We start from the raw sequence: 27,694 nt of genomic DNA on the forward strand, positions 1-27,694 counted from the left end.
TTGGCTCTCACTCGCGGACTGTGAGCGACGTTGTTCTTTCTTCTCCTTTTTCCGACTCCTTTTTTCAACCCAATACACTTGTTCCTTCAGCCTCGGTACTTTACTCACATTCCTATAGCCCTATACGACCCGTTGTCAATTGGTTCTTTCATCTACGAAAAACAATTGATGCTAACGACACTTTTCGGTGCTTCTCCTTGAGCAGCGCAAGAAGACCCCGGAGGCGGCCTCACCTTCTGGGAAGGATTCCGTCGCGCAAGGTGAATAACAAAAATATTTGTATTATATATATTAAAGCGCCCTCCATAGGCGTCTGTTTTGCTATTTCATATATTTTAGCTATGTAAAAGTAGAAGGCTAATTATATTTATAAACGAGGTGACGCCGAATAGCGTTTATTTATTTCTCACTAGGTATAACGTAATAGCTTCTACCATAATGTCGTTCGTATAGAGTTTATCATGCAACAAAAACTGAGCCGCGCAGACTTTCTCAAGGTGAAACTCATGCGATTCAAAGAATATCAGCTTACCCGACCACTTTCAGGGGGCATGTAAGGTCAAACAAAACAAGCACTGATATATATATATACTGATTTTTAGTAATATATGCGTATATAGTCGCATTATTGAAGGATTGTATCAGAAATGCTTAAAATATATATATATATATATGTATGTGGGGTGAAGTTTTATTAATAGTAGTTTTCGAGCTATTATGAACGAATCTGTTTGTGTTCGCCGTTGAAATGCAAGTCACTGTTTTTTTCATGACTGAATTATTTGTTTATATAACTGATCGAGTATAATAACGAAATGTTATTTCGTAATTCGATTGAGTTTTTGCCCTCCCTTGCAACTAACATAGTTCATTTGGTATGAGTGCACATTTGTATAGATATAGTTGTGTTTACTTCTTGATTTGCTTGGTGATACTTAATGGCAGATCTTAGGTCCATTCATTTACATATTCCGCATTTATTTTTTTTTTATATAACCACTGCTGTGGCCGAAATGATACTAAGTAGAGGAAGAAAAAGTACAGTTATTTATTATGTCTGAAAATAGATGCAGATTGAATGCAAGATAAACACGAAACTGTCGGAAAATTGTCGAACATTTATGCAGAAGTCGCTAACGATACTGTCCCAGCTTAGATAGAATGCTCTGACATATAAAATTAATGCTTAGAGACTCGTTGCCTGTCACAAAATATGTCTCTTCAAACTGTAAGCGAGTATGTAATAGCGTCTATAAAAAAAATATTTTTTTTATTCAACGCAGATGACCAGATGGCAGGTGGAAACATGCGGCCTCACGAGCTGCAACGCAACGTAAAGCGTGCGCAAATGGTAGACCGTGCATCACGGATTATGTTCCCTTTCTTATTCCTTGTCTTCAACACCGTCTACTGGACTTTCTATTTATTCCGGGGAGACTCATCTCAATAGGTAATTCTTTAAGTTTGAAGAAGATCCCATAAAAACTACGACATTGACCTAACGTTGCCAAGACCCAAAAGTAAAAACTAGAAACAGGCCTATGTTTGATTTCATGGTAATTATATTCAGTTATTTCATGGCATATATGCATTGCATCTACTTCTATCCCGTTTTAGGCAATTAGAACACGATGTTAAATTAACTGTATTCTGAAATATTATTCGCACATGTATATGTGAGATTTTTTTCTGCGTATACAACCTCATCTTCCTTGACACCTATTGGGAATGGGTACAAAAGTCAGTGTGTAATCGGTATAATTCTTTTTTGACTTTTATGCAATCGTGCTATAGGACCGGCTTAATACCATACAGGGAGGCGGGCAGACACAAGCAAATGGATTCGGCTCTGCGGCCTGCGCCCTTGGAATGGTCCTTGGTATCCTACCCAGGAAGTAGCATGTCTGATCCGGCCTGATATGGCCAGACCATAAGCTACCTCCTTCACCGACATCAACAAAATTTCAGGCAGCATAAACGGCCATCAGTCACTACAAGAACCATTCGTTTTCATCCCGTTCTCCAAATCGCACGCCGATCATAAGTGCAACTTCATTCTTTTGACATTTTGGTCTGATCTTATCTAGAACGTCGGAAGAACATATATATATATATATATTACACCGTCTTCAATTCCTTTCTTTTAAGAATGGAGAGGACTAAAACAGACCAAACTACTTCTTGCTACCAGCATAATAGCGGTGGCGACGAGGTGGATGTTAATAACGACACTCAAAAAAATACGTCTTTAAGATCCTTTTTATGTTTTTTAAATTTTTTTTAATCCTAGAAAAAAAGAAGTACGTATTTCTAACATCAATTTGGGCTACAAACGCGGCATTGACAGCAATCATGGGATAACAGAGAACCGGTGAAAGCTGATAATACTATGCGTATATGAATATATATACATCATAATACCAGCTACTTGATTATATCACTTCCTTTGACCACACGGAACATTGCGAAGTCATTCATTTACCTTCGTCATTTTCTCCTCGTTATAGCAAGAAGTAGTCACTGCCCAACTATCCATACTCGACTAGAACAACAAAAACAACATGCCATGGAATGGGATGCGAGGCAATTTTACCTAAATTCCTTACACGAGCGCATGGTTTTAATATTAATTGGTAATAACAATAAGGTAAGAATAAGACCTGCTAAATGAGAAGTTACTTGTATCAAAACAAGAGACCTTTGTTACTGTTATCATCGTTATATAATAATTACCATTACAATTAAAGTTGAGATCCTAGATATCGTTGTCATACTGGTTACCCTCACCAGTCAGCACCTCAATAGGTAACAAGGTACCGCCAAGGCGACCCGCGTTATGGCTTGATGTTCTGGGCATCTTATATTGTACTTACCGGTGAACAACTAACGACATTTACTAAAAAAAGAAACAACGGAAGAATTAAGTTCTGTGAAGTAAAAACACAAATATAGTTTAGAGACATTTAATTTTAACAAGGACTCTTTCGAAGAGTGCACGTTATATTATCTATTCTTGAAGCATGAAATAACGAAAACACAGTGTGGTATAGGTTAAAATCAACCCGATATATCCTTCCCTCATTTGATTGATACCTTGATGAACTTTAAAAGATGGATTATCGAAAAATATTGAAGGCAAATTTTTCTATTGCTATTGCAAAGATGTTATCTAGCCGCAGGTATTTATGGGTTAGTGCGCTGCTCTGCTTCCAAAACAGCACCCATTCTGTGATCGTCTTACCGGTTATGAATTACTACCATATTAACTTTGAGTGAATGCTGCATAATGCTAACTTACTTTTCTATTTTGGTCGATGATAATTAGGAAAACCAACCAAAATAGTCGTTCTAATTATTTCTTTCTTCTCAATTCTAATTATTAGTCGTTAAGGCGGAAATCCTTAAACAACGCCAATAAAAACCAAAAGCGTTAGTTCTCACCACTTAAGCCTTTGATAAGGCACAAGAACCGGATTCGAAGAAAACATTGATATACTCTATTCACATCGTTTCAATTGTTACGCGTAGAATTAGACATTTCGATTTTTCAGACATTTTCATGATACAGACAATATACAGCTGAAACGACAAAACATATATATTTGTGTGTCTTTCGTTTAATCTAATTAACTCTGTAATCGGAACAAAATATTCCGAAATTTACGTCCGACCAAAAGAAAAATTAACAGAAATAGATAAAAGCTGTTAAAAAGACAACACGTCACATAACTGTTGTCATCAATGTTCTTCAGTTTCCCCGTTTAATCTGTGTGCCGATATATAACACTACGTTCTAAATACTCAAGTTTATACCCTAACAATTCTGAATAGAAACAACATCTGTGCGATAAGGAATGGTTAAATGATTTGAGACTACATACAATAATGCGAACAAAAAATATAATATGATAAAATTGGAGAAAACCGCTAATGCAATCAAAAATGTATGCACCATTTCTATTGGATAAATTGCATTTTTGCATGATATTAAACGCATATAGGAAAATGCCGAGAACGGCGCCCACGTATATCGGTATCGATCAAATGAACCTTTACCTACAAGTATTCTATGATGGATCACGATATATTCATCATAAACATGAAACTCAAAGGCATTATTTCATAACGGTGCCTACATATCTGGTTTATCACGTATGGAAACGTGCTACATATTTAATTTAAGAAGATCATACAAGTACATTCATTTTTTAGTTAGGGTCAATAAAATTCTCGTATCTGACAACACTAGGAACATATGTTCAAGGATGCTCCTGCGTTCCGGGGCGGGTGTTCCGTGCTTAATATGGATTAGTGGCTACCACTGTTAAAGTCGATTTATCTTCATTGGATCAACCGTTATTTATATCGTGGAGACAGCGCTGACCGATTTCTTCAACTTCTTGGTTTCCTGATAGTTTTTTTTTATTGATTTAACCGTTATTAAAATGTATCGACACCACCTGATCGCAAATATACAAACTATGAGTTGAACGTTGTTTGTCGCTTTATCGAGCCTAACAATGGTATACTATTTTTTTCTAGTAAGATTCTAATTTTGAATCTGCAATACTTAGTAATGCGTTAATACTACATTCAGTTGTCAATATTTCTTTATTATTATTATACCAATAATACTGGTGCTTAAAAAACAACGAAGAACTGAAGATGTGCTGAACTGAGCAGTGATTTTCTAGGAAAAACAATTAAAACGGCTAATAATTTCTATACGATTGAACACTTTTTATTGTTCTGTTAGTGAACCTGTTTCATTGATTTATATCCAAGATAAACTCTACGAGTAGCGAGGTTTAATAGTCTAGTACGTTCTCTATTTATTTCCTCTCAAGAATGTCTGCGTGTTTTTCTATCAGATCAGGTTTTTTTTTATCTTTGCTATTGTTATAATGCTAATAAATTATAATTTTATGCTGACCCAGCAATTTTGGCAGTTGCCAAAGATACTAATGTCGAATTTGCGAGTAATCAAAGCTAAAGGTGCATATATATGTAAAAGTATAAATACATAACTAATATAGTTGTGTGTACCATAAGAAGACTATTACGTTAGTCGGAAAACTACTGAAGCCGTAGTAAACATGGCGCCTGGTGCAAATAAAGTTCCAGTCAATCGACATAATGCGAGTACATCAGTAGTTTACACTACTGAATATTTCGAGTTGTACGTCCGATACCGCCGTTAACTAACTCCCAGCACGAAATAAAGTGTGTCTACGCACGGTTCGAACCTAGCGCGCGCTACTGGCGTACATGACATCGCGCCTTGAAGGGATCTGACACCCCAATTTCGCCCCAGCCAACGAAACCCGTTATTGGGAGATAAAAGGAACAAAAATAGTTTCCAGCCATAGCTGCTGCTGCTGCTGTAGGGTTTTCCTTAACGCCTACTCTTCAAATTTTCGACTTCGCACTGATCTGCTCACAGAAATTGCGAATTTATAATTCGCACCTATGGCACTTGAACAGTAAACACCTAGGCTAAAATCAACAAAAAAAAAACATACAGAAATCTGCTAAATATTCACTGGGAGCTTTTGCACACGGAATATTGTTTAACATAAGAATCAAAATTCCGCGCTATTAGCGACACGCTGCAATACAAAATCACTCGTGGAAAGTCAACGTATGTGTAATTGGCTTTTGGCTAGAATATGTCTGCTATACAATCAGCCAGCTGCTTTACGCCTTCTTGGAAAACTTTTCCACTTTAGTAAAACACAAAACTATCTCGTTCCAGCCGCGTCACAGTCATAAAAAAGTGGCAAGCGAAAGAACGCAAAAATGTCGACGGTGGGAGTTGCGTAATGCCGACTGCTATTCCGTTATTTACTATGAGCCAGCGTAAATTGATTAAGATTAATTTTTATCAAGCCGATGTTTTTTTAGTCAGCCAGGACAAAGACAAAATAAATAAGAACGTCCGAGGTCGACTTTTCGATATATGTGGAATTCTGTTGTGACAAAGGCTAGGCACTCCGCAGCGGGAAATACTTTTCGAAGACGTCTCGAAGCTCGCTATTTCTCTCGGAGCTTCGGACGCCTTTCGGGCTTTGGATAATGCTATTCCTGTATTTTACCCCTGGCTCAATAAATAGTAACTTAACGTTGCTTACCATAAAATTCTAATCTGAGACGCATTTGGACTATAGAATCGGAGTTGATTTTTACATAATATTTGTGTCGTAGGACGGTACCTTGAAACAGACTTCCCATGCATACAAATATTATAATCCTAAAAGGAATAATTCCTCATTAAGATCCTCCCGATATTGAGACCTTAAGAAAAGGTTTTAAAACTAGCATTCAAACCGGTTTCATACATCATATTGACGAAGACACTATCGAGCACTGTCTCTGATGAACAGAAAACCGGTTCGAATGTTATGTGGAACAGCTAACATTGAGTAAGAGGTAAAAGTTAGCTTGGAAATGAAATAGACTGATAAGAAAATCTATGTATGTGAGGGTAAAAATGATTGCAAGAGTTCATAAAAGCAGAAGGTTTGAACGACAACGACTAGGCTGTTCCTACCCTCATTGTACTACCCCGATTATGACAACTGCTACTCTCTCAAAATTTATCATCAGTGTTTCTACTTAATGATATAAATTACCACCATTACTGGCATTAGACTTCCTCCTAATTGCTGAACATGAAAATAGCAACAAGCACGATGAACGGGTGTTATATTGTATGCAAAAGGCCGCATGACATGATTTCAGAGTTCAGGATACTAAATACTCCGAAACACGCATCCAGAATCTGTGGTTTCAACAACAATAGAAAATAGCATCAGTAACCGTGTAGCTGGAATGAGTCGACTGTATCCTTATTATTAATACCAGTTATAGTGCTACCAGTCGGTATGACTATTATTAGCAGTGAGGTTGAAATGCACTATCGCGATAAATTTTCGATATTTTTTATCATCACTGTTACTATTAATTATATTTAAATAAGCAAGGTAGCCTCATATTGTCAAAGGCATGCTTCACTACAATTTTATTATGTTTCTGAGCTGTGTATAACAGACATTTTATCGAAAAAGAAAAAAAAGCAGAACTCTACTGCAGGATCAGAATAAGTGTAGCCCATATGCGAGCTTCGCCAAGATTAGCCCAGGCAAACTTTCGTGCGTTAAAATGACATAAGCGATATGTTTATACTTCGTTGTTAAAACGTGCATTATCGTCAATGTCCAAACGAGATTAACTAGTTGATCAACAAAAATAGATAAAAATCTGGTGGTGGGTGGATGACCAACTGATCTATTTTATACTTCGACTCTAGTGAATTAAAAAATTTTTTAATATAAACAAACAAAGTATATCCCATTACATACATATAAACGTAAAACATAGATTTTTGACAAAAAAAAGATATTTAAAACAATGTTTAAAGATAAAAATTATATGAGCTGATTCAAGCTGAGTCGGGATTATACGATTCTATCGGACATTCATGTTCAGCCTATTTACATTTAGAAAAACACGCATACATATATATATATACATACACATATATATATATAAAGGTGTATTACGCGTAGACAACTTCCACCAAAGGGTCAAAAAGAAAACAATACAAAATCCATTATGAAAAAGACAAGCAAAAGAAACAGTGCAATTCGAGCATGGGGCAGAGTAATGACGACAATTAGAAAGCAACGTTTGCAAAGAAATAGCAAGTAGTTGATTATGAAGACATAATATACAACCAAATATAGATATTCAATTGTATATGGGTGTAGGTAAATCGAGCCATTATTAAAACAGAGAAATTATAATGATAATAAGCGATTATGTTACAAAGAAAAATTAACGGGAGAAAGATGATAATAATGGTTAAAGTGGTGAAAAGGAGTTAATAGTGAAGAGAACGCCCCTTAGAAATTGTACTGCAATTTGTTTTATAAACTTCCTACAATAGCGGATTATAAAGAGTCCGCCGACTCTTGGGATGACAACAACAATCCCAAACTAAGAGTTACCCCGTAATTTAGACGCACACTACCAGCCTGCTACCGTTACAGTCACTTATGTCAAGCTAGAACAATGCTTTTTTCAGAAAATGTCTGTTCACGTTGCCCTCCATATTCAGGCTAGCTATTGTTATCGCTAACATACCATTGGAGTATTTCATGGACCTACAACTATAAAGCGTATTTTTGAAAAGGGTTGTGTACTGACCTTCAGGATGAGTGCGGCAGTAATCTGTGATTGTTGCGCATAGATAGTCTGACCTGAAGGCCTAATGCCTCTTTCACGGTTCATTGTCTCATTACAGTCTTGTCAAAATTTCGTACCCTCAATAAATTGAAGTATTCTCGGATATGCTAATGTTGCAACGACAAGGGCATCCACAAACAGGCAGCGGGAGGCTTCTAACTAAATGATACTACTAATAATAATCATAATGGCCAGAAATTCTAGTAGAGTGTCAATAGAAAAGCAACAGTGTGCAGCAACAAATAGTGTCCTGCCATCACCCGTAGCCGCTGTTACTAACTTCGAGCTGCTAAAAGCAAACGCGATTTCAATTGGCGAACCTTGACCTAGAAGCGACGTTCGATTGAGTAGCCCGAACCTCCGCTTTGATACGTTCGCCACCATGATGAAGTCATTTCTACTACCGTAACAACCGTTCAACACATATATCTAGCGCATAGAAAACCCGTAGCAGAGTTAACTGTATCAATAAAATAGAAGTGCAAGGACACCATAAAGCTAAGAACTGACGACCGCAAACACGCCACCAACAACCATTACAAACACAGATACATAAATATAAGACGATGCAAATAGGCAAAAAGTTTTGCTTGTCTCAATGAAGATATATACAAAAACACAGACGTATACACACCGCACACGGGATAACATCCATGTGTACGATTTCGTAATTTTTATTAAAGAACAACTCTGCTAACGGCAACAACAAAACGTATAGTTGACCTATAAAAACGTGATTTGTCAGTGGTTCAACGCAGCTACATTAGATAATGTTAAGCCATAGAATGGAGTCACAAGGGAAACCCAGAAAACTTTAGTCGATGAAACACTAACCAGCTCCGCTGTACGCAGAAAAGCACAAAGCGTCAGCAACACGAAAAACTAACCACTATCCAAAAACAGATCCTTATTTTCTGCATTATTAAGTTTTGAATAAGTGAAAAAAAAAACAAAGAATCCAGCCCAGTCCGATGTAACTCCTCAATACTGGAGTTTTGTAAAAACTAATTATCCTTTGTTTTTTCTTTAGCTCTGTGCCGAATCTGGGTTACATACATTTTTATAATCGCTTCCTCTAACAGTTTATGATTTGTCAGCAAATTATTGAACTACTTCTTGAGGCAATATTGATAATGGCCATACGATGAAATAAGAGCAATAATAACAAGTGATGTGTGCACCGATACACCCATTGGCCCACTTAAGAACTATGATCAACAATTACGTCTAGGGAATTACGTTGGAGTGCTTGAGAAATACAAGAAAAAATAACACATTTTTATAGAGTCGAGTGGCGCACGGTACGAATGTCAAACGACGAGCTGCTACGATGATAGAACCTTTGAAGCGTCAGAATATCTAGCAACATATATATATATATATATAGAAACGAAGAAAAGCCGAAACAAGAAAACGAAGAGTGAACGAAAAAGAGTATGCTATGTCATCGCATCCGTTGCTTCAAGATAACCCTTATGCTTGCGTCACTCGCAAGTTGCCATTTTTACCGATCCAACTCAGTTACAATTATCTGATAATAATCGATGTTATTATAATTATTGTGTCTTAATTGAGCTTTTGTTCTCAAAATATTCTTATTTATTACGTATTAGTACCTACATATCTCATATTTATTGCCACCTGGGCCCTAGAAACATGAAGGAGGCGAAATGCAGCTTTGCTCGGAATCGTTAAACTTCACCTAAAATCCAAGGATACATAGAATCCTAGTGATGCGTATCATTAGTAAGGCAAATACAGTGCTAAGGAGAACAAACTAAAAGTTTAACGTTGCTGTTGTCAAAGCAGAAATTAAATTGAACAAACTCTTATTACTTGAATTTATTCATTTCAGATATACTATTGCTAATAATACAGCCATCGGGAACTAAAGCGATTGCCATTGAACAAACACAAAATTTCTACACTAAACTTTATGATATGAACGTATCTACAAGAAACTGTGAAAATTCTACAAATATATCTGAAGAGATCTTTGGGAATCAGCATGGACAGACATTGCTAGGTTATTTCATTGCAACCATATTACATATTTATTTCAGTGAATATTGTACATGTTTTTACATAGGTCATTTGTTAAATAGATACATTGTGTTAGAAGCGGAAAAGATCTACAAAGCCGTAGAAGGTTCATTTCATCAAACGTATGCCTTCTGCACAGAAACTCTACTCCTAACAAAAACAGGTATATTAGCGTCATAAACGCATTGTACTTCGTAGGCAAAAAAGGCTTCCATATATAAACTAAAATACGATTAAGGATAACAATAACTATACCATATAAACAGTAATAATAATTATTATTACTGTTATTATATGATAATGATAATTATTATGATAAATGTTGTACTGAATGATGACCAGGACTAAAGCAACACTGATGCACGCAAGTAATGGTGCCTTCATTTCGTAGCTATACATTGCATGCTCAAGTATACTCCTAGCTTATACGGCTTACTGTAATGTTCCGCCTCTAATTTGAGCGATATAAGCAGTCAATCTCCTGCCATCTGCCGAGCTCACTGCAGAATAGAACCATTCATGTATCAGCAAATGCAGAACCCACTCCAAAGACTCCTCTGTTTCGACTTCTTGGTGTTAAAAGTATCATTAGCCATAGCATTAGCCCTATGTATCACTGTGGAAGTGACCCTGCACCCGTTTGGTTCGATAAACGCATCAATATACTTCACTTGGTAACATATAGTTCTGTATTGTGAAGCACAGATTGTCCAACGCAATTAAGCAATAAAATGTATGCACAGAAAATAAGTATATTGGCCGTTTATCACAAGTATGTATATAAGAGGTAGTCAGCCAGGTACGTGACTATTGAAGAAATAAGCTTGCCGTATCATAAAAAATAAATAGATAAGGGTACACGATTCAGCCGACTATAGCCTCGTACAAGACGACGAGGTTAGGTTTACTTTATCAAACCTTTTAGGTTTAGGGAGCATTTAAAGACGAAGCACTTGTTCGATTTTGATGGGCAGCATGAAAACTATAGTTTAGCTAAAGGTATCAAACAGGCAGCACGAATAGATATAATCTAAACAGTTTATTATGTGAAATGAAATGTATTAAGTAAGATCAGGTACGCATAGACCGCACTGATCTTTGAATTATTAGAAATAAATTATTTAGCTGACGGATTTAATTTAGGTCTTTTAGGCGATGTATTTTTACACATAAAGCCTTCCGGCTCTCGTAAAACTTTCCGTAATTCTTGTCGAAATTTTTCAATAAAATACGATCGTCGCGACTGTACCTGCATAACTGATATGTTTGTAGAACTACATTTGCCTAAAGCCTTCTTTTTGGTTTCGACCCAGCCTCCTGTCTTAAATTAAGGTTGTTAAATAAATTAAATTAGCCTAAATAAATATTGCTATGATTACATTACTTTTAGCTAATAAATGAAACGTCATTTTCATTTTTATAAACGTAACTAATTTAGCAACAGTAAAACTGCTAAACTAGCGTATTTTAAGTTGGGTGTATCAGTGTAACGTGTGCTTTATTCCAGCCAACTTTTTTTACATCGCCCTGCATGTTTTCTTTTAGTTATCTATATATTAAATGAAACTGTTGAAATAAAATTGTCCGTCCGAAATCAGAAAGCCTTTCATCGTCAAACAAACTAAGTTACAGGTTTATTGGAAAGTAATTATTTAAATTTTTCGCTCGGAAACGTTACGTATTATATGAAAGATTGATCTCGCTCAACTGTTCTTTTTTATTTGAAATCTAAGATCCCATGATATATATATATATATATCATGGGATGATACGTTCAGTTAAGTTAAAACGTGTTAGTTATTTTAATCGCAGAGAAAACGGTTTTGGTAATCTTGGTAACCAGGCTTGGATATTAATCGAGTCCCAATATCATAGTGATTCAAAGTTATTTCTTCGAATTCATCCGCGGGGGTAAATGATACAGTTCAATGTCTTCTTTTGTCCTTACAAGTTTTAACTCTTCTATGAACTGATTAACATAATCCTGATCGACGAGCTGCGAACATTCGGCCACAAGCGGGATCGAGCCGATTAGGAATCTGACAGCAGCAACGACATTCTGTAATACATACGTTAGTGATAATAATATGAAAAAATCACAACCAGATACGATGTAGCTCTCTAAAAAAGCTCAAAACTATGAGGAATAGAATAGTTGAAATCAAGTTATTAGTCGAAAAACTTTGAATCTTTATATGAATACAGTTACAATTTTATTGCGGCAATTATTGTAAGTTACTTCGAGAATACCTATTATTGTTTTACATGTGTTCGGTGGATTCCATATGCATTCGCAACTATAAGCCTAGTTTTTTTGTAAGCCTTAAATATACTAAACGGTTGTATTAATTTTTTCGTATCATATTATTTATTATAAAAGAAAATGTATGAATACATAATCAAGGTTTGTGAAGAAAGCTAAAAAGAGCACCACAATGTTGCTTTACTTCTTTTAACGAATTTCCAAGTAAGAAAGAACTACTATAAGAAGATTCTCCCATTGTCATTGTTATTACCTTGCCCGGTTTTCATCTGCTTGGGTATTTTAATAATACCCGTGCAGAGTGCAATCCTGATAAAACTGTCGACTTATACAGTGCTTACTTGATGCATTTTCCTGATATGAAGTGGCTTGATCGTACCTCATTCGGACACGCATGTAATTTGCTAATTCTAAGAATAAGTTTTGAGAGGGATATTTACCTCATCCGGAGATTCTTCTTTGTCACGCTTTGGTATTGCGGAAATTAAGTATTCGAGGCCGTCGAGAAGCTGACGTGACACGAACTTACATCCGCCACCGCCAATACGATTGTAGACCTTCAGGAGGCACATATACTTAAATAATATGAACTGATCAAACCAGACTTGCCTTTGCTCTACACAAAAATGAGATGCAATAACTGAAATGCTGGCATCAACTGGAACGAACTATGCCCATTTAAGATAAAGAATATGCTAAAACAAACATTGAAGTAACAACAACGGGCACTACTTGGGTCAAACATATGATTCAATAGGCCACAATGAAATACGTTTATTTGATATGAGTAGCGGTAGGCATAAGATGTTTAAAGCGAACTTCGAAGCTTTTTTCACATTTCCGAATCGCCGTTCAATATTTGAGGTCTAACCTTCAACATCCAACGCTTTAACTATTTACGGGCTCATTTTTCGTATATCTACTAAAGCAACTATGAAAAAATACAACAAGTTCGCGTGTGCAAAGCATAATGGAACATAATCTCTGTTTCCTTCCTGCTTCTTACCGTTTCCAATTTGGCACTGATCCACACGGAACGTTTAAGTAAGCAGACTATTTGTTTTATAAGCGTGCTGTGCAGGACGCGCACTGCTATTCGCGGCCCAGCGGCTTGGTCACGATCCTTGAACGTACTAACAAATCGTACTAGATTCATAAGGTCAGCGGCTTTTTCAGGCGAAAGCAAGAACTGTGGGTAGCCGTGAAAACACTTACGTTCTTGGAAGTACCTGTTATTTCGCACTTTTGTACAGTCAAGTTTTTCGAAAATCCTTCCGCTAACAACAGGTCTTCCTTCGCAAAGAGCAGGCAAAAATCGTCGGCATATCTTCGAATAACTCAAGTGCGCACTCCTTTCCTTATCTTCCTGAAATTTTATCGAAATCTGACATTGTTCACGTATAATAAAGGCCACGATAATTGCTGCCGCAAGTAAAGCCGAAAATGCCACCCGTAGAGGACCCGCTGCCCTGATAAATAATGATGGATACTGAATGCTTCGGCATAGGTTGTAACTTCCGTCCAGTTGCACGCGGATCTCCACCATCGCGACCGTCACTTTGATAAGTGCTGAATAATTATCGATTAACTCGTCGATCCTTGTGGACTTGATGGTCTCCGGGTAGCAAATGAGTGTATTGTATTCAGCATCGCATCACACCGACATTCATAGACGAGATTGCTTGTGTCCCCTGCTGAGACTTGAGACATTTGTGGTTAAATCCCTCAGTTCTGTTAACCGATTATGTAAATCTCTCACCTTTATTCCTAAAACTACAAATGACTACGTTATAAATTAGACGTTATGAACAGCTACATATTATAACAGAATGTTTACCAAGATCAGAAACATAGTCTTTTTTCACGTTTTTTTAATTTTCATAATCATCAGTGATCTCATACTGGAAAACATATCATTCACACATTATAATAGGCAATTTTTTTACACAGAAGGAAACTCAATTAAACAATTAATATACCATTGTTACTCCGTATGGCTTCTACCAGTCACTGTAAAACGCTTCTTTTGTTGCTGAGCGTTGATGCACCGTGTAATGTTGACGTTATACGATGCGTCGTATAACTTTAGATTGTTACAGACGTAGCAAAACAAAAAAATATCTGCTAAAATCTATAAAAGCGGATACAACAACATTAGCCTACGCAGGAATACAGAGTTGTATTAGTTAAGTATATATACGTTCGTTTATACATACTAGGTGGAATCGACTGCAGATAATTCCTTAGACGTTTAGAAATTAAATTTTCTGCTTAATATCTAAGTATTTTAACAAAACTTCAATAACAGAATATCCGAATAACATAAGACACGAATTTTCTTTAAATTAGGAACGATAAAATGTTACACAATAGCGCTGACATTTACAGATATATACATATATATGTATATACATATATTTCTTGATTTTGAACAAATGACCTATATATACTGTATAGTTAATATTTTATTCTATTTCAAAGTTCTAGGCTATACTAATCGACAATGGTTATCTATAGCGTGGAGAAGTTATATTTAGAAGTATTATTGTACCATTTCCTTTATCGGCATTAGGGAGTAAATATCGAACCTTTCTGTCATACTGAGGTTGCTAGAACGATTCTACAGGAGGCGATAATCATTTGAGTTCCGACATCTTCATTCGTTTTTGGAAGCCTGATTTTTTTGTATGAATTGATTAACACGTTTTTTGTTGACATATTGAGAACAATCGGCGACGGGTAGAACTAACCACAAATACCTATATTGTTATTAAAAACATTACAAGTAAATTGATGCTTAAATAAGAACTTAGCTAACACACACACATCACATTGTATATCATTTAGATTAATATAAGGAATCTTAGTTTAGCGCTCTGTGGTAATTAGGTACAATTAAATCGTGGCCGGTATGTGCTGTGTGGTGTCTGTAACTGAAAAAAGCTTTTTTTCTTGGTAACTCACTCCGTTTTACATTTCAATAAGATATGTACGCATGCTCTGAATTCGGCTCGTTCCGGGTTGGAATGAAAGTAACGTCATTCAAGAAGTTAGTTTTCGTTGTTGAAATCTTTTTATCCCTCATTTTTGTTATTTTAGAATAATTTTTTACATATAACAGTTAAAAAAAATCATACTTAACAAATCAGCAGAATTCGTGCTAGCAGGTACACCTGTTGTCGCATGCAACATTCAAAATTACGCTTCCTCTAATAGACCCCGTTAATGTGTCGATTCTACAGCGTGTCCCAAACAAAGTATATAATGTTTAGCAAGCCAGTATTCCCTGATTGTTTTTCCAGCCAGACTATAGTTAGTTAGAAATAATAAGTCAACCGCAAGAAGGTTTATTTTTAAATGCTATTCGAGGTATAACAATGTATTAGGAGCACAACGGTAATATTGCAGGAAGTTTCCTGCAAATACACGACTTACAATTAATTAGATAAAAGATAACTTTTAAACGGATAGAATTATTTAAGATTCTCGCGGACAGGATTCCAGACGACGACAAACATTAACGAGCTTCTGTACTGAAAAATTATAGTAACATATCTTGGTATTTTTAGGGATACTCAATCATAAGCTTCACATCAGCAACTTAGATGTGCATCGCAATTTAAAATGTTGCAAATGGTACCCGCAATTAAGAGGATTCGGACTGAAGAAAATATTATTGCCAATTTTAAAGAGTAAACGTGAATAGAACGTAGAGTTTTTGATAAAAACAGTTCGGAGCAATAAAACCAAGCTTATACTAATATATAATTAATCGACATAATTATAATTGTAAAAACTCACAGTACGGTGCGGCATCTCAAACAGAGATTTATTCAGACCTTTTTTTTTTTTTTTTTTATTTACTAGTATGGCGACTGGTGTCAACTGGTCTAATTTACTACAAAAGTCTGTTTTATTACGCCTGTAGGAAGACCTCGATGAAGATTGCGAATGTATGTCACTTTCGACAGGATGGGCCACCTGTGCACTGTCATTGTGATGCAAGAAATATCCTGATAAGAATCGTTTAAACAAATAGCTTGGGGATCTTATAAAATATCCCGCCCGTTTCGCTGATCGGATACTAACGGATCATTTTGCTATGGAGAAAAAGGCCTTTGCCAGAGAGCCGACGACGCTAAATAATTTCGGAGCTACAATTGAATACAAATGTGTCGCGATGCCGTATAAGGTGTTTGCTGAAATTTGTGAATCAATAGCTTACTATTGCCGGTACTGAATCGACCGGAACAGCAATTATTTCGTACATCTGTGGAAAAGAAGTTATACATTTTGTGTAAATCAAACTGAAGTGATAATCGTACAAATTGTGTATACATTTTCTTGAAATACCCGATATACGCACATATTTATTTGGTACCACTTTTCCTTCGGCGGTCATGAGCGGCGGTCATGAGAAATAGCTTTAAAGCTGAAAGGACATGTCTAGTATTTAACGCCGTTCACAGGCAACATTGACCCCTGTCGCGCTAATCAACGAAGGGTGAGTGATAATGAGTTCGTTGTACTTAACTTACTGGTAGTTTATGTTTGTGTAACGCCACGAAATCCATATGCTTTTCTGGCTAACCAGAAAGAAAAAAGCCTTTACGGATATGTGTCTTCACTTTATCGAATAAATGCGAAATTGAACTTCTTCTTATATCCCTTGAAGCGCTACCACTTTAGATATGTCAATTCTCGATAGGTAGACCTATCAGACCTGAAAGCTCATAAGGAGAGTAGACTCGTTGACTAACGGCTAAGGAGGTGAAAGAGATTGTCGAAAATAGGCTACAGGATTTCATGCTAAGTAAACTAACAATTCAGTACTACATCGACATATAAATAGGTGTGTTTACTCATCACTGGCAAGCATCCGACACTACAAAAGCATCAAGCAGAGATGGTCTCGAGTTGGTTGGACCAAGCATCACATCATAAATTATGACAAAGCTATTCGGTGATCTTTCGGCTATGATGGTGTCTATAGTCGACGGCTTTATCAATAAGAGAGATGCAGAGAAACACCATGAAAAGAATACAGCATTTTTAAATAGGTTTGAGGCTCCTGAACCCTATAAGAAGTTAGACTTAATGCAAACCCACCGAGCGGCATTTGAAGAACCCGTGATCGGTGTTTGACAGTTTCTCTAGCCTTGGATCGCCTTAACAGTGCCAGACTGTTACGTCTCCCGGGCGATGGCCGAGACGATAATTGCACAAGTTATGTGTTCGGATTCGAACATACGCGCGAAGTATTCTGATAAAGATGTTTCTCTTACGAAAAAGTATTTACACAGTAAAAGGATGATGGAAAAAAAAAAAGCGAAAAATGACATATATGAAGGTGGCGTGGTGCACGCACACCGTATGGCTCGCGTAATCGTGCCCAGAAAGAATTCAGAGTCGAAAGTTATGGCGCACTTTAGGCTGATAACTGGGCTATATATATTTAGACCGTTACATTTTGTCATAGTCGCGAGCTATTATAAAGTGAAAGCAGCACTGGTGAAATGCAGCCAACATGTGCATCCGCCATTCTCAGCAATAAGCAACAATAATTTATTTACGCGAACTGAAACAGAACTTCGAGCTGTGAGCAGAACGTTCCATACTTCATGTTCTTGGAGTACCCATATTGGTAAACAAAAACAATATTCCACTTTGAAGTCCAGTATGAAAACTGGTCGCTTCTCTAAGTTCTGCGCTGATAAAATTGCTTCTACGCATGTTTTGATATAATGAGATAGAAATATAGTAGCTGACACATGTTCATAGAAAACATTTGTATCAAGCCGATGCCGCAACCCGAGCCCAATTCAGAAACAAAGGATATTTGTAGATTAATAAATGATAACCAAAGTAGCTGCAGATCAGTGGCTAATCAGTTGCGTTAAGACAACAGTTGGGAAGTGAAATGCTCGAGCCAAACTAGACTCTCGTTTTGGATGTGCTTAGTATTTTTGCCAGAGAATAGCTGCTTTGCATCGGCTAGAGCCTTTGGTTGGAAGAGATTGTTCCTGCTCAAGTCCTCTCAACGCTATGTTCGTACAACTTTTGCACTTCCCAGATATATGTTTGGGTCATTAAGTAAATCAAAATTCTACCCAAAATCTACAAGATTTTTGCTACTTCAGATACTACCTAGATAGATAGAATTACAACCACGTGATAGACACGACATTCTAAGTTAAACAAGATGCTAATGAAATGCACGATGCAATAGAGTATGTACGTAAGGGGTTGCTAAGAAAAAACAATTCGGTTACCCAGTTGGCTAAACTTAACTGGACGAAAGCTGATCGATTAATAGAATACGATAATTTTCTCTGTGCGATGATAGGCTTGTAATCCGCAAGACATCGAGGTCGACGGTACGTGACGATCTGCACAGGAACCATACGGAAAGAACCAACATGCTCTGATTTGTAAAGGAATCCCCATATTGACTGGAACTCGCAATTGAGATAGATAAATAAGCGTTCTGGTAAGAATGCCCGCGATATGCCCTACCTCACCTGATACTTCGGCTAACAAAGGCTATGGATCTATCAGGAAGGAAAGAAAATACGTCCATTTAAGGTATTTCTAATTACCTCCATTAAAACTAAGGCATATCTAGTAACAGAAAATTATATTCTTTTAAAATCCAGCCCAACTTAGGCAAAGCCATTTGATAAATGCTGTAGGACTGGTCGATAATTCATCGCGTACCGGAAGAAATACATCCTGTTTGCGGCCATTTTCCAGTATGAACTTGCCTCGGTCTTCGGTTTTTTCTTACCTACCCAAATTAAGAATAAGTTAATGACTTTCTAAAAGGTATCCAAATATATATATATATATATATATGTGTCGGTCTCTTGCGAGTTTGGTCAAACATAGAGGGCAACTTTCCATTTAAAAGGCGGTTAGATCATTGAGATCGATCTTAAGTAAAAATAAGTTTATAGTTAGCAAAAAAACCAAGGTTTCCGTTTATGACCTGATACAATTTGATGTCTCAAAATTCAGATTATTTGTATTATAGGTTTCGGGTTAAAATAAAAACATAATGATGGGAATAGAATTCAGGAAGCTGCGAGCATTGTGAACTAGGTAACGCAAATTTTACCGGTCGAGTTTCCAACACAAGTTTCTTCCGATACTTGTTTTGAATGGCCGAACTTATAGGTGCACCCATGATTGGCTAAACAGCTGGCTCAGACATGTAAACGTTGCTCACTTTTCTAGAAGTATAAAACTACAAAACGCTTGTTAAAATCAAGTGAGACAAGGTTTGAGCCTTTCAGGCCTTATATATAAGTGTTTAGCGTAGAATTTCCCAGAATTATTAAAAAATAACTTATCAACATGTGGAAAGTTAAACGTACGTTTACTATATATGCATCAAAGTTAAGTACGCGTAATACAAAATCATAAATCATCCTCATCATTGTCGACTGCATTAGGGAATTATGCATTCATGCCAGGCACATCATACAGTTTCCAGATTAACGTTCATCCACAAAATCCTTTTCAACACTCACATGAGTTGTTCTATAAAATCATTGTCTAGCAGTACCTCAACTAAAACATTCTTAGCTGCTGCCTACAGGTACTGGGCCAGAATTGTTAGGATTGTGATCTTCTTTCTCGAATAAAAGATCGTTCAATGGCCGAAAAAAAATATAAGCTTTCCAAGAAAATCATCATCTTGCAATTTCGGGTCGTCAAGTTTTGAGAAAACTCGAGGTATCGAGAATATGTTTCTACTGCACTTAATCGGTAGATATCTCCGGCAGGCTACAGCGTAGCTCAGGTATGAAACAGCCTTTAGTAGATCACGAGGTTTATACTTGTCATTCGTAACGTCAAAAATGTTATTAACAGTGGATAGACCATTATCTTAGGTGAGAGTAGTGGCCAGGAGTTTTTGGGTAGGCCAACGTTCCGACCCAGCTGTTTTTGTACGTCCAGCATTGCATATGACCAATCCGTCAGTTGTGGGCTAACTGATATGGTAGGCTAATGTCTCTGACTACATATTAACTGTACTTTGTTAGCATATCCCTGCGGACTAATTGCTAATAGATGCAATTTGCCCTTTTACTATTACCTCTTAAAACGTTCGCGGCTAGAACTAACACCCTTATTCATCAAACCTCTCCAACCATATATGTTAGACGCAATCGATGCCTTAAGCCGCACCGTAGGCTGCGGCATAAGATCAGAGAATGTCTACGGCGTTCGTCTTAGGCAGCCACTGGCAACTTATCTAGCATATTATGAACAATGAATGGTGACAGAATAACTTTTTACATGGAATTTATTTTTCCGAAAAGTCATAGTTTTTAGTTTAAAATAATTGCGTAGCTTTTTTCCAATATTTTCAAATATTTTTTTAACTAGCATACATGGACATTTTTAACAATACATGTCTATATCGTCGACAATTGCTAAAATGCGAACCAGTTTGCATCATTATTTCAAATATCCTCAAAAAAAAACTATGAAAACTATCAGTGATGCCAAGTGTGCCGTAGCAACATGCGATTACAATAGTATCACACTACTGAGCTAAATGGATCTTTGTGATGAGGACTATCAACCGCAAATCTGTTTCATTATCAGCCTCAACTGCTTCAGGTCTAATTTTTATTGCTGTACACATTTAAGTAACACAAACGTCGATTGTAATTATATTACAAAGTACATCGATTATAGGGTACCCTTTTTTTAGCTTACAAAACTTGTTTCGCTCCAGAACGGTCTTAGATTTCTTTTAGAAATTGGAATTTAGAATAAAAATTAGATGTCTAAAATTTTTGGCTGACATCGAACGCTTTGTTATATAGAAACAATTCTTGACGTGTACCTCCGTAATTCTGTTTGTATAGAAGCGCTGAAATAATCGGTACTAGTCCACTGTCATCTCTCGAACCGTATGTGTGTTACAAAAGAGCGTATGCTATAAATATTTCAATGTAAAGTTTGCCTACAACTTTGACAGGAAAAATACTAACAAATCGCTTTATTTATTAACAACTGGGAAATAATAAATTATTATTTCACGCTTGTAAATTAATTGGTATAGATATCAATAGGACAAAAATAAAAGAACATTTATTGGTGTGTTGCATGACGGAATATGCACGCGTAATAGAGTTAACACAACGATTGAAAAATATTACGGTCAAATGCATAAAACAGTCAAAATGATCATTCAACAGCCAGATTTACTAGTAGTTACCGCGTTATTATAGTCTCCCGTCCTTGACAAAAATAACCTCGTTTATCAAAAAATTTGATAGCATCTAAGCGAGAAAAATTTCATGTCATCATAATTCATTCTATACCGAATATTGTATTTAAATCTTCCTGCATTTATTTTACTGAATAATTAAGATTATATTAATAATTAAGAAGAAAATTACTGAATAAATAAGAAAATAACTTCTTTTTGATCTTGTTGTTCTTAAGATCAATGTCAAGAACAAGGGTTTATTTAAAGATTGTTATTTCAACATTAAATAAGAGGCGAAGTGCGGCAAATTCAGCAACTTTGATTACATAGTTTAAAATCAGTTTCTTTCAGGTTTGACAAAAATTTTCCTCAGTTTATAGTTTATCTTCCTTTATTAGACAACCGATTTCTGTAAAGAAGAAATTCTTCGTACTAAAGTTGCCTGTTGTCACGACAAGCTCAGAAAAACGTATAGGCAATATTATTCTACCGCGCAGTCTTTTCGGATTTCTTTTGTGTTGTTGTTATGGTTGATAAAAGACGGAAATCCTGATTGTGATCATTTGGGTTATTATGGCGCGTCTGCTACTAGGGTATACAACACACGATGTCATCACATTGAGCCGACTGGGTTTCTAGCGTCAGGGGTAAGCTAACAAGCTAATATTTGAATCCTACAATTAAAAATGTTTTTGTTATTAAATTATATGTAGCTAACAGTTTTTACGTATTTTATAGTGTCACTTTCATCTGTTTTTATATATAGATACATGAATAAACATGACTGAGCTTTATTAATAGGGGCGTGCGCGACAGAATTCAAAATCGTGGCATGATTCTACTTTTATTCAAAGCAACTAACAGTAAAAACGTTGCCTAATTAGTGTCATAAAAAAAATTCGTATGTTTTTGGATTATCGTGCGATGGCAAACAAAAGCGGTTCCGAGACTGCGATAGAAAGTAGTATGGGTATTCTTTAAACACGGATAGAATGCTGAACTTATATTGCGTACTGAACAATCACATGAAACGCTTAGGACTCTCAGACGCTGCAATAGAGTTTTATTAAATTATCATCCAGAGCCTGACTATAATGAAAATTTTCGAGAATAAGGATTGGCTGCGAGGCCGTGTGTGAACCTAGAGAGTTCCTGTAGCACTGTCCATAAACGATATCCGTGCTGGAAAGCTTGGCAGCTTGGGAACGGCTTTGTTATTCTTTATGCGTTAGTAGCCATAATGTAGCTTACGTCAGGTAATATTTCTTTACAGCTGTTTTTACCGCATATACATATATCCGCCAATATATTCTGCTTCAAATATACTAGCTTGTATTTTCGATTACGTCGATACCTAAATAGTTTTGAAAAAGTATGAAAGAAACAGGCCGTAAGCGTCACTCGATTTGATGAGTTCGACCTTGTTATGTTCCGTTACATTTATTTGTGTGTCTTGACACTTTCGTTCGGTTTAGTCGGTTTTACAACAGCATTGTGGACGGGTCACCAGCTCAAAGCTTTGTATTTGAAAATAATTCATTTAAGTAATACGTATAGCGTTGTTAATAGAGACTGCTTCAGTGCATTAAGAGTTATACAGTAAGAACTATTTCGTGGCGCGATACTTCTTTAGATTTCACGTATGTCTTGAAACTATCTACATGAAAAAAGTACTTACGCCTTGCCTCATCAGTATAAAAAAGTTTACAACGAATTTTTCATTATAACGCGTTTTATACGTGTAGTAATAGGCGAAATGAAGGTTGCAGTGTTGTTTCTAAGTAGTGTAATGATTGAATAACATTGTTTAACATTATTATAACAATATTATTCTTCTGATATTTTTTTAATAATATATTATAATTTTTCATAGATGGCGAGCGAAGTGGAAAAGGCTAAAACTGCAACCCCCGGTGGAGACACGATTTTCGGGAAGATTCTTCGCGGCGAAATCCCCTCGAAGTTCATCTACGAAGATGACAAGGTAGGTCTCATTAGATGTCCGCTATGTCATTATTATTATGACTTAAGGCGCTACTCAATTTTTGAAACTCCAAAACAACTTGAACCAGCAATCCAGTGGGATGTTTAATTCAATCTATTCATTGACTGTCAAATTCAATATATTCATTCGCATCAAACATTTTTGTTTAGTCGAGGGCATTGCTTAGTCGATAGCTTGTGCCCATTAGGAGTAATGCATAAACTTACAAAACGTCTATTTGATCTGTTACAGTGTGTGGCGTTTCATGACATCAACCCTCAAGCGCCCGTTCATTTTTTGGTGATCCCCCGTAAGGCGATTGCTCAACTTTCGTTGGCTGAGGAAGAAGACGAAGCGCTCCTTGGGCACCTGCTCTTCGTCGCGCAAAAGGTGTGCCGTTGTCTTAGTGTTTCATTGTTATCAGGGTAGCATATATTTACAGAATATGTGCTTCCTTGATCAAAAATCATTGTTAAGAGCAATAAAAAAACACTATCTATTTATCTAGAAGTTAGTTATAACGTGATTTTTACGAATACTAATAGCTGACTATCAAAAACGTACAGTTTGGGTAATTTTTGATATTTCTACGTGTGTCCTTTATATGAAATTATGTAGGTGGCCAAGCAGCAAAACCTGGTTAAAGGGTTCCGCATGGTGATCAACGACGGCGTTGAGGGATGCCAGAGTGTCTACCACTTACACGTGCACGTTCTCGGAGGACGTATGCTTAACTGGCCTCCGGGCTAATGTGCGATCAGAGAGTTGCTATCTGTTTCCTGAAAGTAGATACGGCCCAATAAATTGACAAGTAAATATTTAATAATATAATAACTATTTAAAAATTACATATATATATATATATGATTGATACGGACTAGCATGCGTTTGCAAATGAGATAGCGAAGTGCAGGTGCAATATGATAATACGTTCGATGAAGTATGGCCGTACCTATTGGAAATAAATACCACGATATTTCTAGTATTGACTCTTCCTTCTGCTTCAGTAATTCGGTTAGCCGACAGCAGCAGCAATACGGTCGCCAAACAAGGTGTTGGCTAAAAAAATTGTACTAATAAAATATATACGAAAGCAAAAGGCATACAGTACCTGTAAAGTTTTAATTCACAGTAAATCGTCTGCAACGAAAATCATATACAACCTATAACACACGAGCAAATACATCAGCTTATTACATGTACAAGTAAACTTAGCTGTCAAGATATTTGTCTTATACAAACCAGATCTGATCATATTTTCTGAAACGTGTTCTACCTACGGGCGGTTGTTTTTTTTTAATACAAATGTTACTCAGTACAAATGAATGTCTACGCGTAAGAAGACTCCATAGTACTTCTAGCATTATGCTAACGATATTACATTATCGGAGAAGGAAAGAAGGCGTTGCTGCCTGTCTCGCGCGGTTTTACGGGTCTTTAATGCTGCCCGGCTCTGAGAGTAAAAATTTCTGAAAAAAGGTTTTAAGGCCTTCTTTTCGATCGCCTAGAAATTTATTGCTTATACGTGAATAAAATATATGACTTCGGAACGATAATTACGGGACCATTTTCGTGTGGCTTACAAAAATTAAAAAAAAGAACAATAATTCTGTTTGCCTAGAAATTTTAAACGCTAATCCACTCGAATTTTTATGACTTAACACTAAAATTATCAGAGGACACTTGCATAGAATTTACCACATTTATTTTCAAGTTTGCCTTTGAGAAAAGGCTTGTTCTATTATTTTACCTTATTTGTTAATTGCATATTTAACTGTTCACAAAAAATCCCGTAAGGCCCATGAAAAAAATCTTCGAAATTTGTTCCGAAGTCTCGCTCAGTTTACCAGTAATTCTTCTGGAATCTTCGTAAACGTTGAAAATTATGACGAGAGATCAAATTAATGAAGCCTATTTTTTTTTATTAACTGGGCAACTCAAAACATTAATGGATTATTTGATACGCGCTGCTATGATCAGAGTAAAAAAATGCTTGCGTCGACTACCCGAAGAGATTTCAAAGATAGACGTACTGAATGTTGCTCCGTGAGTACACTTGATATGATAATAGTTAAATATAAGCAAAAAAAAGTAAAAATTGATAAAAACAAGACCAAGAATTACACTTGAAGAACATCTTAGAGGGAATTACTTTTCAATTTAAAAACGTGACCGATGAACGAGTTGTCAATAACGAATATTATAATTAATATCGGGTTCCCAAAAACGGTGGTGTTTAGAGTAAATCCGCTAAATAATTTAATGAACTGTTGGTTTGTCACTTTCTTAATCCAATAAATCAAGTAATTAGTCCGGTCTCTAATAGAGTTATTAAAATATACAACCAGTTGTTGTAAGTATCAAAGAAGTACGTAACATTCAAAATGACTCCGACCAGTGCTCCCCATATTTAGAAAAATTGCCTCAAGATTCACTATTACGACGTCATGTCAAAACACAGCTTCATGAATTATAAGGTCATACTACAATTTCGTAAACATATAGACTCTGATTTAACAAGTTTACTGATTTTTACCGATCTCAACTAATTATATCACAATATAACTTGTTAATCTTTACACCAACATTTTTATTATAATGCTATTTCACTGCCAATAAACTTATTACACTCGTTATTCTTCCATTGAATGTATATTTGAGGCTAACAATCTTGGAAACTAGATGCGGCAGTGTATTATTAGAGGTAATTTTTTCGAATTTCCCGCTCAAAATTTGTTACGTCGAGAATGAAAAAAAGAAAGTGAGAGAGGATCAAAACAATTTTAGCATTGGTGCAAATTTGCGCGCCCGGCGTGATCTGATAGCATAATTTCTAAATTATTTGTCGTCCCTAATTAAAAGATGAGCTGCCACGTGCCAATAATAGGCGGCACGTGGATGTTATGAAATGTGTTGGATAACCTCCCATTGCCGATGGCTTAATGGCGTATCACGACGTCCGGCATGGTCTAGTGGTTATGATACGTGGCTAGGATACGTTGCTCTTACCCACGAGGCCCGGGTTCGATTCCTGGTGTCGGAATATTTTAAATTTTCTGCCTCCTTTTTACACTTGTATTCCAATGATTATTTGGGGTGACTAAAGAGCCTCATGTATAATACAATGCGTCTTAAGTTATTGACCATTGGCAATTGTGTTGTAAGGGAAACAACAATGGCAAACCGGTGATAGATAAAACGTTAGCGCAGGTGGTATTATAAGCTATATTTGGGTAAACTGCGAGTTTGGATAAAACGCAAATAATAAGCCTGCGCGTCTGCATCATATTTTAAGGCTGCTACTTCTCTGCACTATACAACGTTTAGTCCAATATACAACAGGAGAATATAGGAAGAATGCGTTTGTAACGTGTGTTAGCCATGTGAACGCGTTTTTTTCTTTAATATTTGGTATTCAGACCCAACAATTTGTCATCGAGGTATCGCTTTATAATACAAAATATATCTACCTAACATAAAAAATATATAAAATATACCTAACTTTATGTATGAAATTCTCTATTCTATAGGGTAGCCATTGTAGATCTCTTTAGCGTAAGTTCGACAACATTGTGAGCTAACGGTGTGGCATAAACGTACCACTCTGTGATATTCACTGATTTGCTTCGACTTCGATGTGACTTTTGCAGCTGTGATACCTACAATGTGGTCTACATTCATGTCCAAAACAAAAATAGGCCTGTAAATGTCTGCACCTGTTTCAAGTGTCTTTACTGCCGTAGCGTTTCTAAAAGCGTTATAAGCCTGGGCTAGCGGTTTTTGATAAACTAGTTCGGCTAATGCAGATTTTACAGTAAGCCTGGAAACGGAAGCGTCCGTCTTCAAAAATAAAGGCATGCTACCTACCACTTAACATAGATGATCGAAAATGTTTCTTACCATGGCATAAACAGTGAAGAAATTTGCA

General features: G+C 36.3%; 3 protein-coding genes and 1 non-coding gene across 14 annotated transcripts in view; 3 read left to right on the top strand and 1 right to left on the bottom strand.

Moving 5' to 3' along the window:
- LOC111246162 (glycine receptor subunit alpha-3-like) overlaps window positions 1–10,658 on the top strand; it is a 122,228-nt gene extending 111,570 nt beyond the window's left edge. For all 10 annotated transcript variants that reach the window (XM_086984719.1, XM_086984722.1, XM_086984712.1 and 7 more), the window contains 3 exons: window positions 206–260; window positions 1,284–1,450; window positions 1,795–10,658. In XM_086984719.1, coding sequence (XP_086840845.1) covers window positions 206–260; window positions 1,284–1,450 — 222 coding nt within the window. In that variant the 3' untranslated portion in view covers window positions 1,795–10,658. The remainder of the gene's footprint in view (window positions 1–205; window positions 261–1,283; window positions 1,451–1,794) is intronic.
- A 784-nt stretch (window positions 10,659–11,442) lies between these two features.
- Window positions 11,443–15,722, bottom strand: LOC111247438 (uncharacterized). 2 transcript variants are annotated; one of them, XM_022798347.2, is made up of 4 exons: window positions 15,518–15,722; window positions 13,560–14,253; window positions 12,994–13,110; window positions 11,443–12,349 (listed from the first exon to the last, which is right to left on the bottom strand). In XM_022798347.2, the coding sequence occupies exons 2-4, from the start codon at window positions 14,097–14,099 to the stop codon at window positions 12,176–12,178; spliced, it is 831 nt and encodes a 276-aa protein (XP_022654082.1). In that variant the 5' UTR covers window positions 14,100–14,253; window positions 15,518–15,722; the 3' UTR covers window positions 11,443–12,175. The 2 variants fall into 2 exon arrangements, with proteins under 2 accessions (XP_022654082.1, XP_086840849.1); XM_086984723.1 differs by lacking the exon at window positions 15,518–15,722 and adding an exon at window positions 14,533–14,583 and having other exon boundaries at window positions 13,560–14,326.
- A 6,572-nt stretch (window positions 15,723–22,294) lies between these two features.
- Window positions 22,295–24,748, top strand: HINT1 (histidine triad nucleotide binding protein 1). The gene is made up of 4 exons (XM_022799702.2): window positions 22,295–22,429; window positions 23,656–23,766; window positions 24,019–24,156; window positions 24,385–24,748. Exons 2-4 carry the CDS (start codon window positions 23,656–23,658, stop codon window positions 24,514–24,516), a joined length of 381 nt encoding a protein of 126 aa, XP_022655437.1. The 5' UTR covers window positions 22,295–22,429; the 3' UTR covers window positions 24,517–24,748.
- Window positions 24,749–26,724: 1,976 nt separating this feature from the next.
- Window positions 26,725–26,809, top strand: TRNAP-AGG (transfer RNA proline (anticodon AGG)). Its single transcript is given in 2 exon segments — window positions 26,725–26,761; window positions 26,775–26,809. It is a non-coding gene; the product is annotated as a tRNA-Pro (tRNA).
- The last annotated feature ends 885 nt before the right edge of the window (window positions 26,810–27,694 follow it).

Source organism: Varroa destructor, unplaced genomic scaffold (assembly GCF_002443255.2).
Source record: "Varroa destructor unplaced genomic scaffold, Vdes_3.0 BEIS01000003.1, whole genome shotgun sequence".
NCBI classification, from domain to species: domain Eukaryota; kingdom Metazoa; phylum Arthropoda; class Arachnida; order Mesostigmata; family Varroidae; genus Varroa; species Varroa destructor.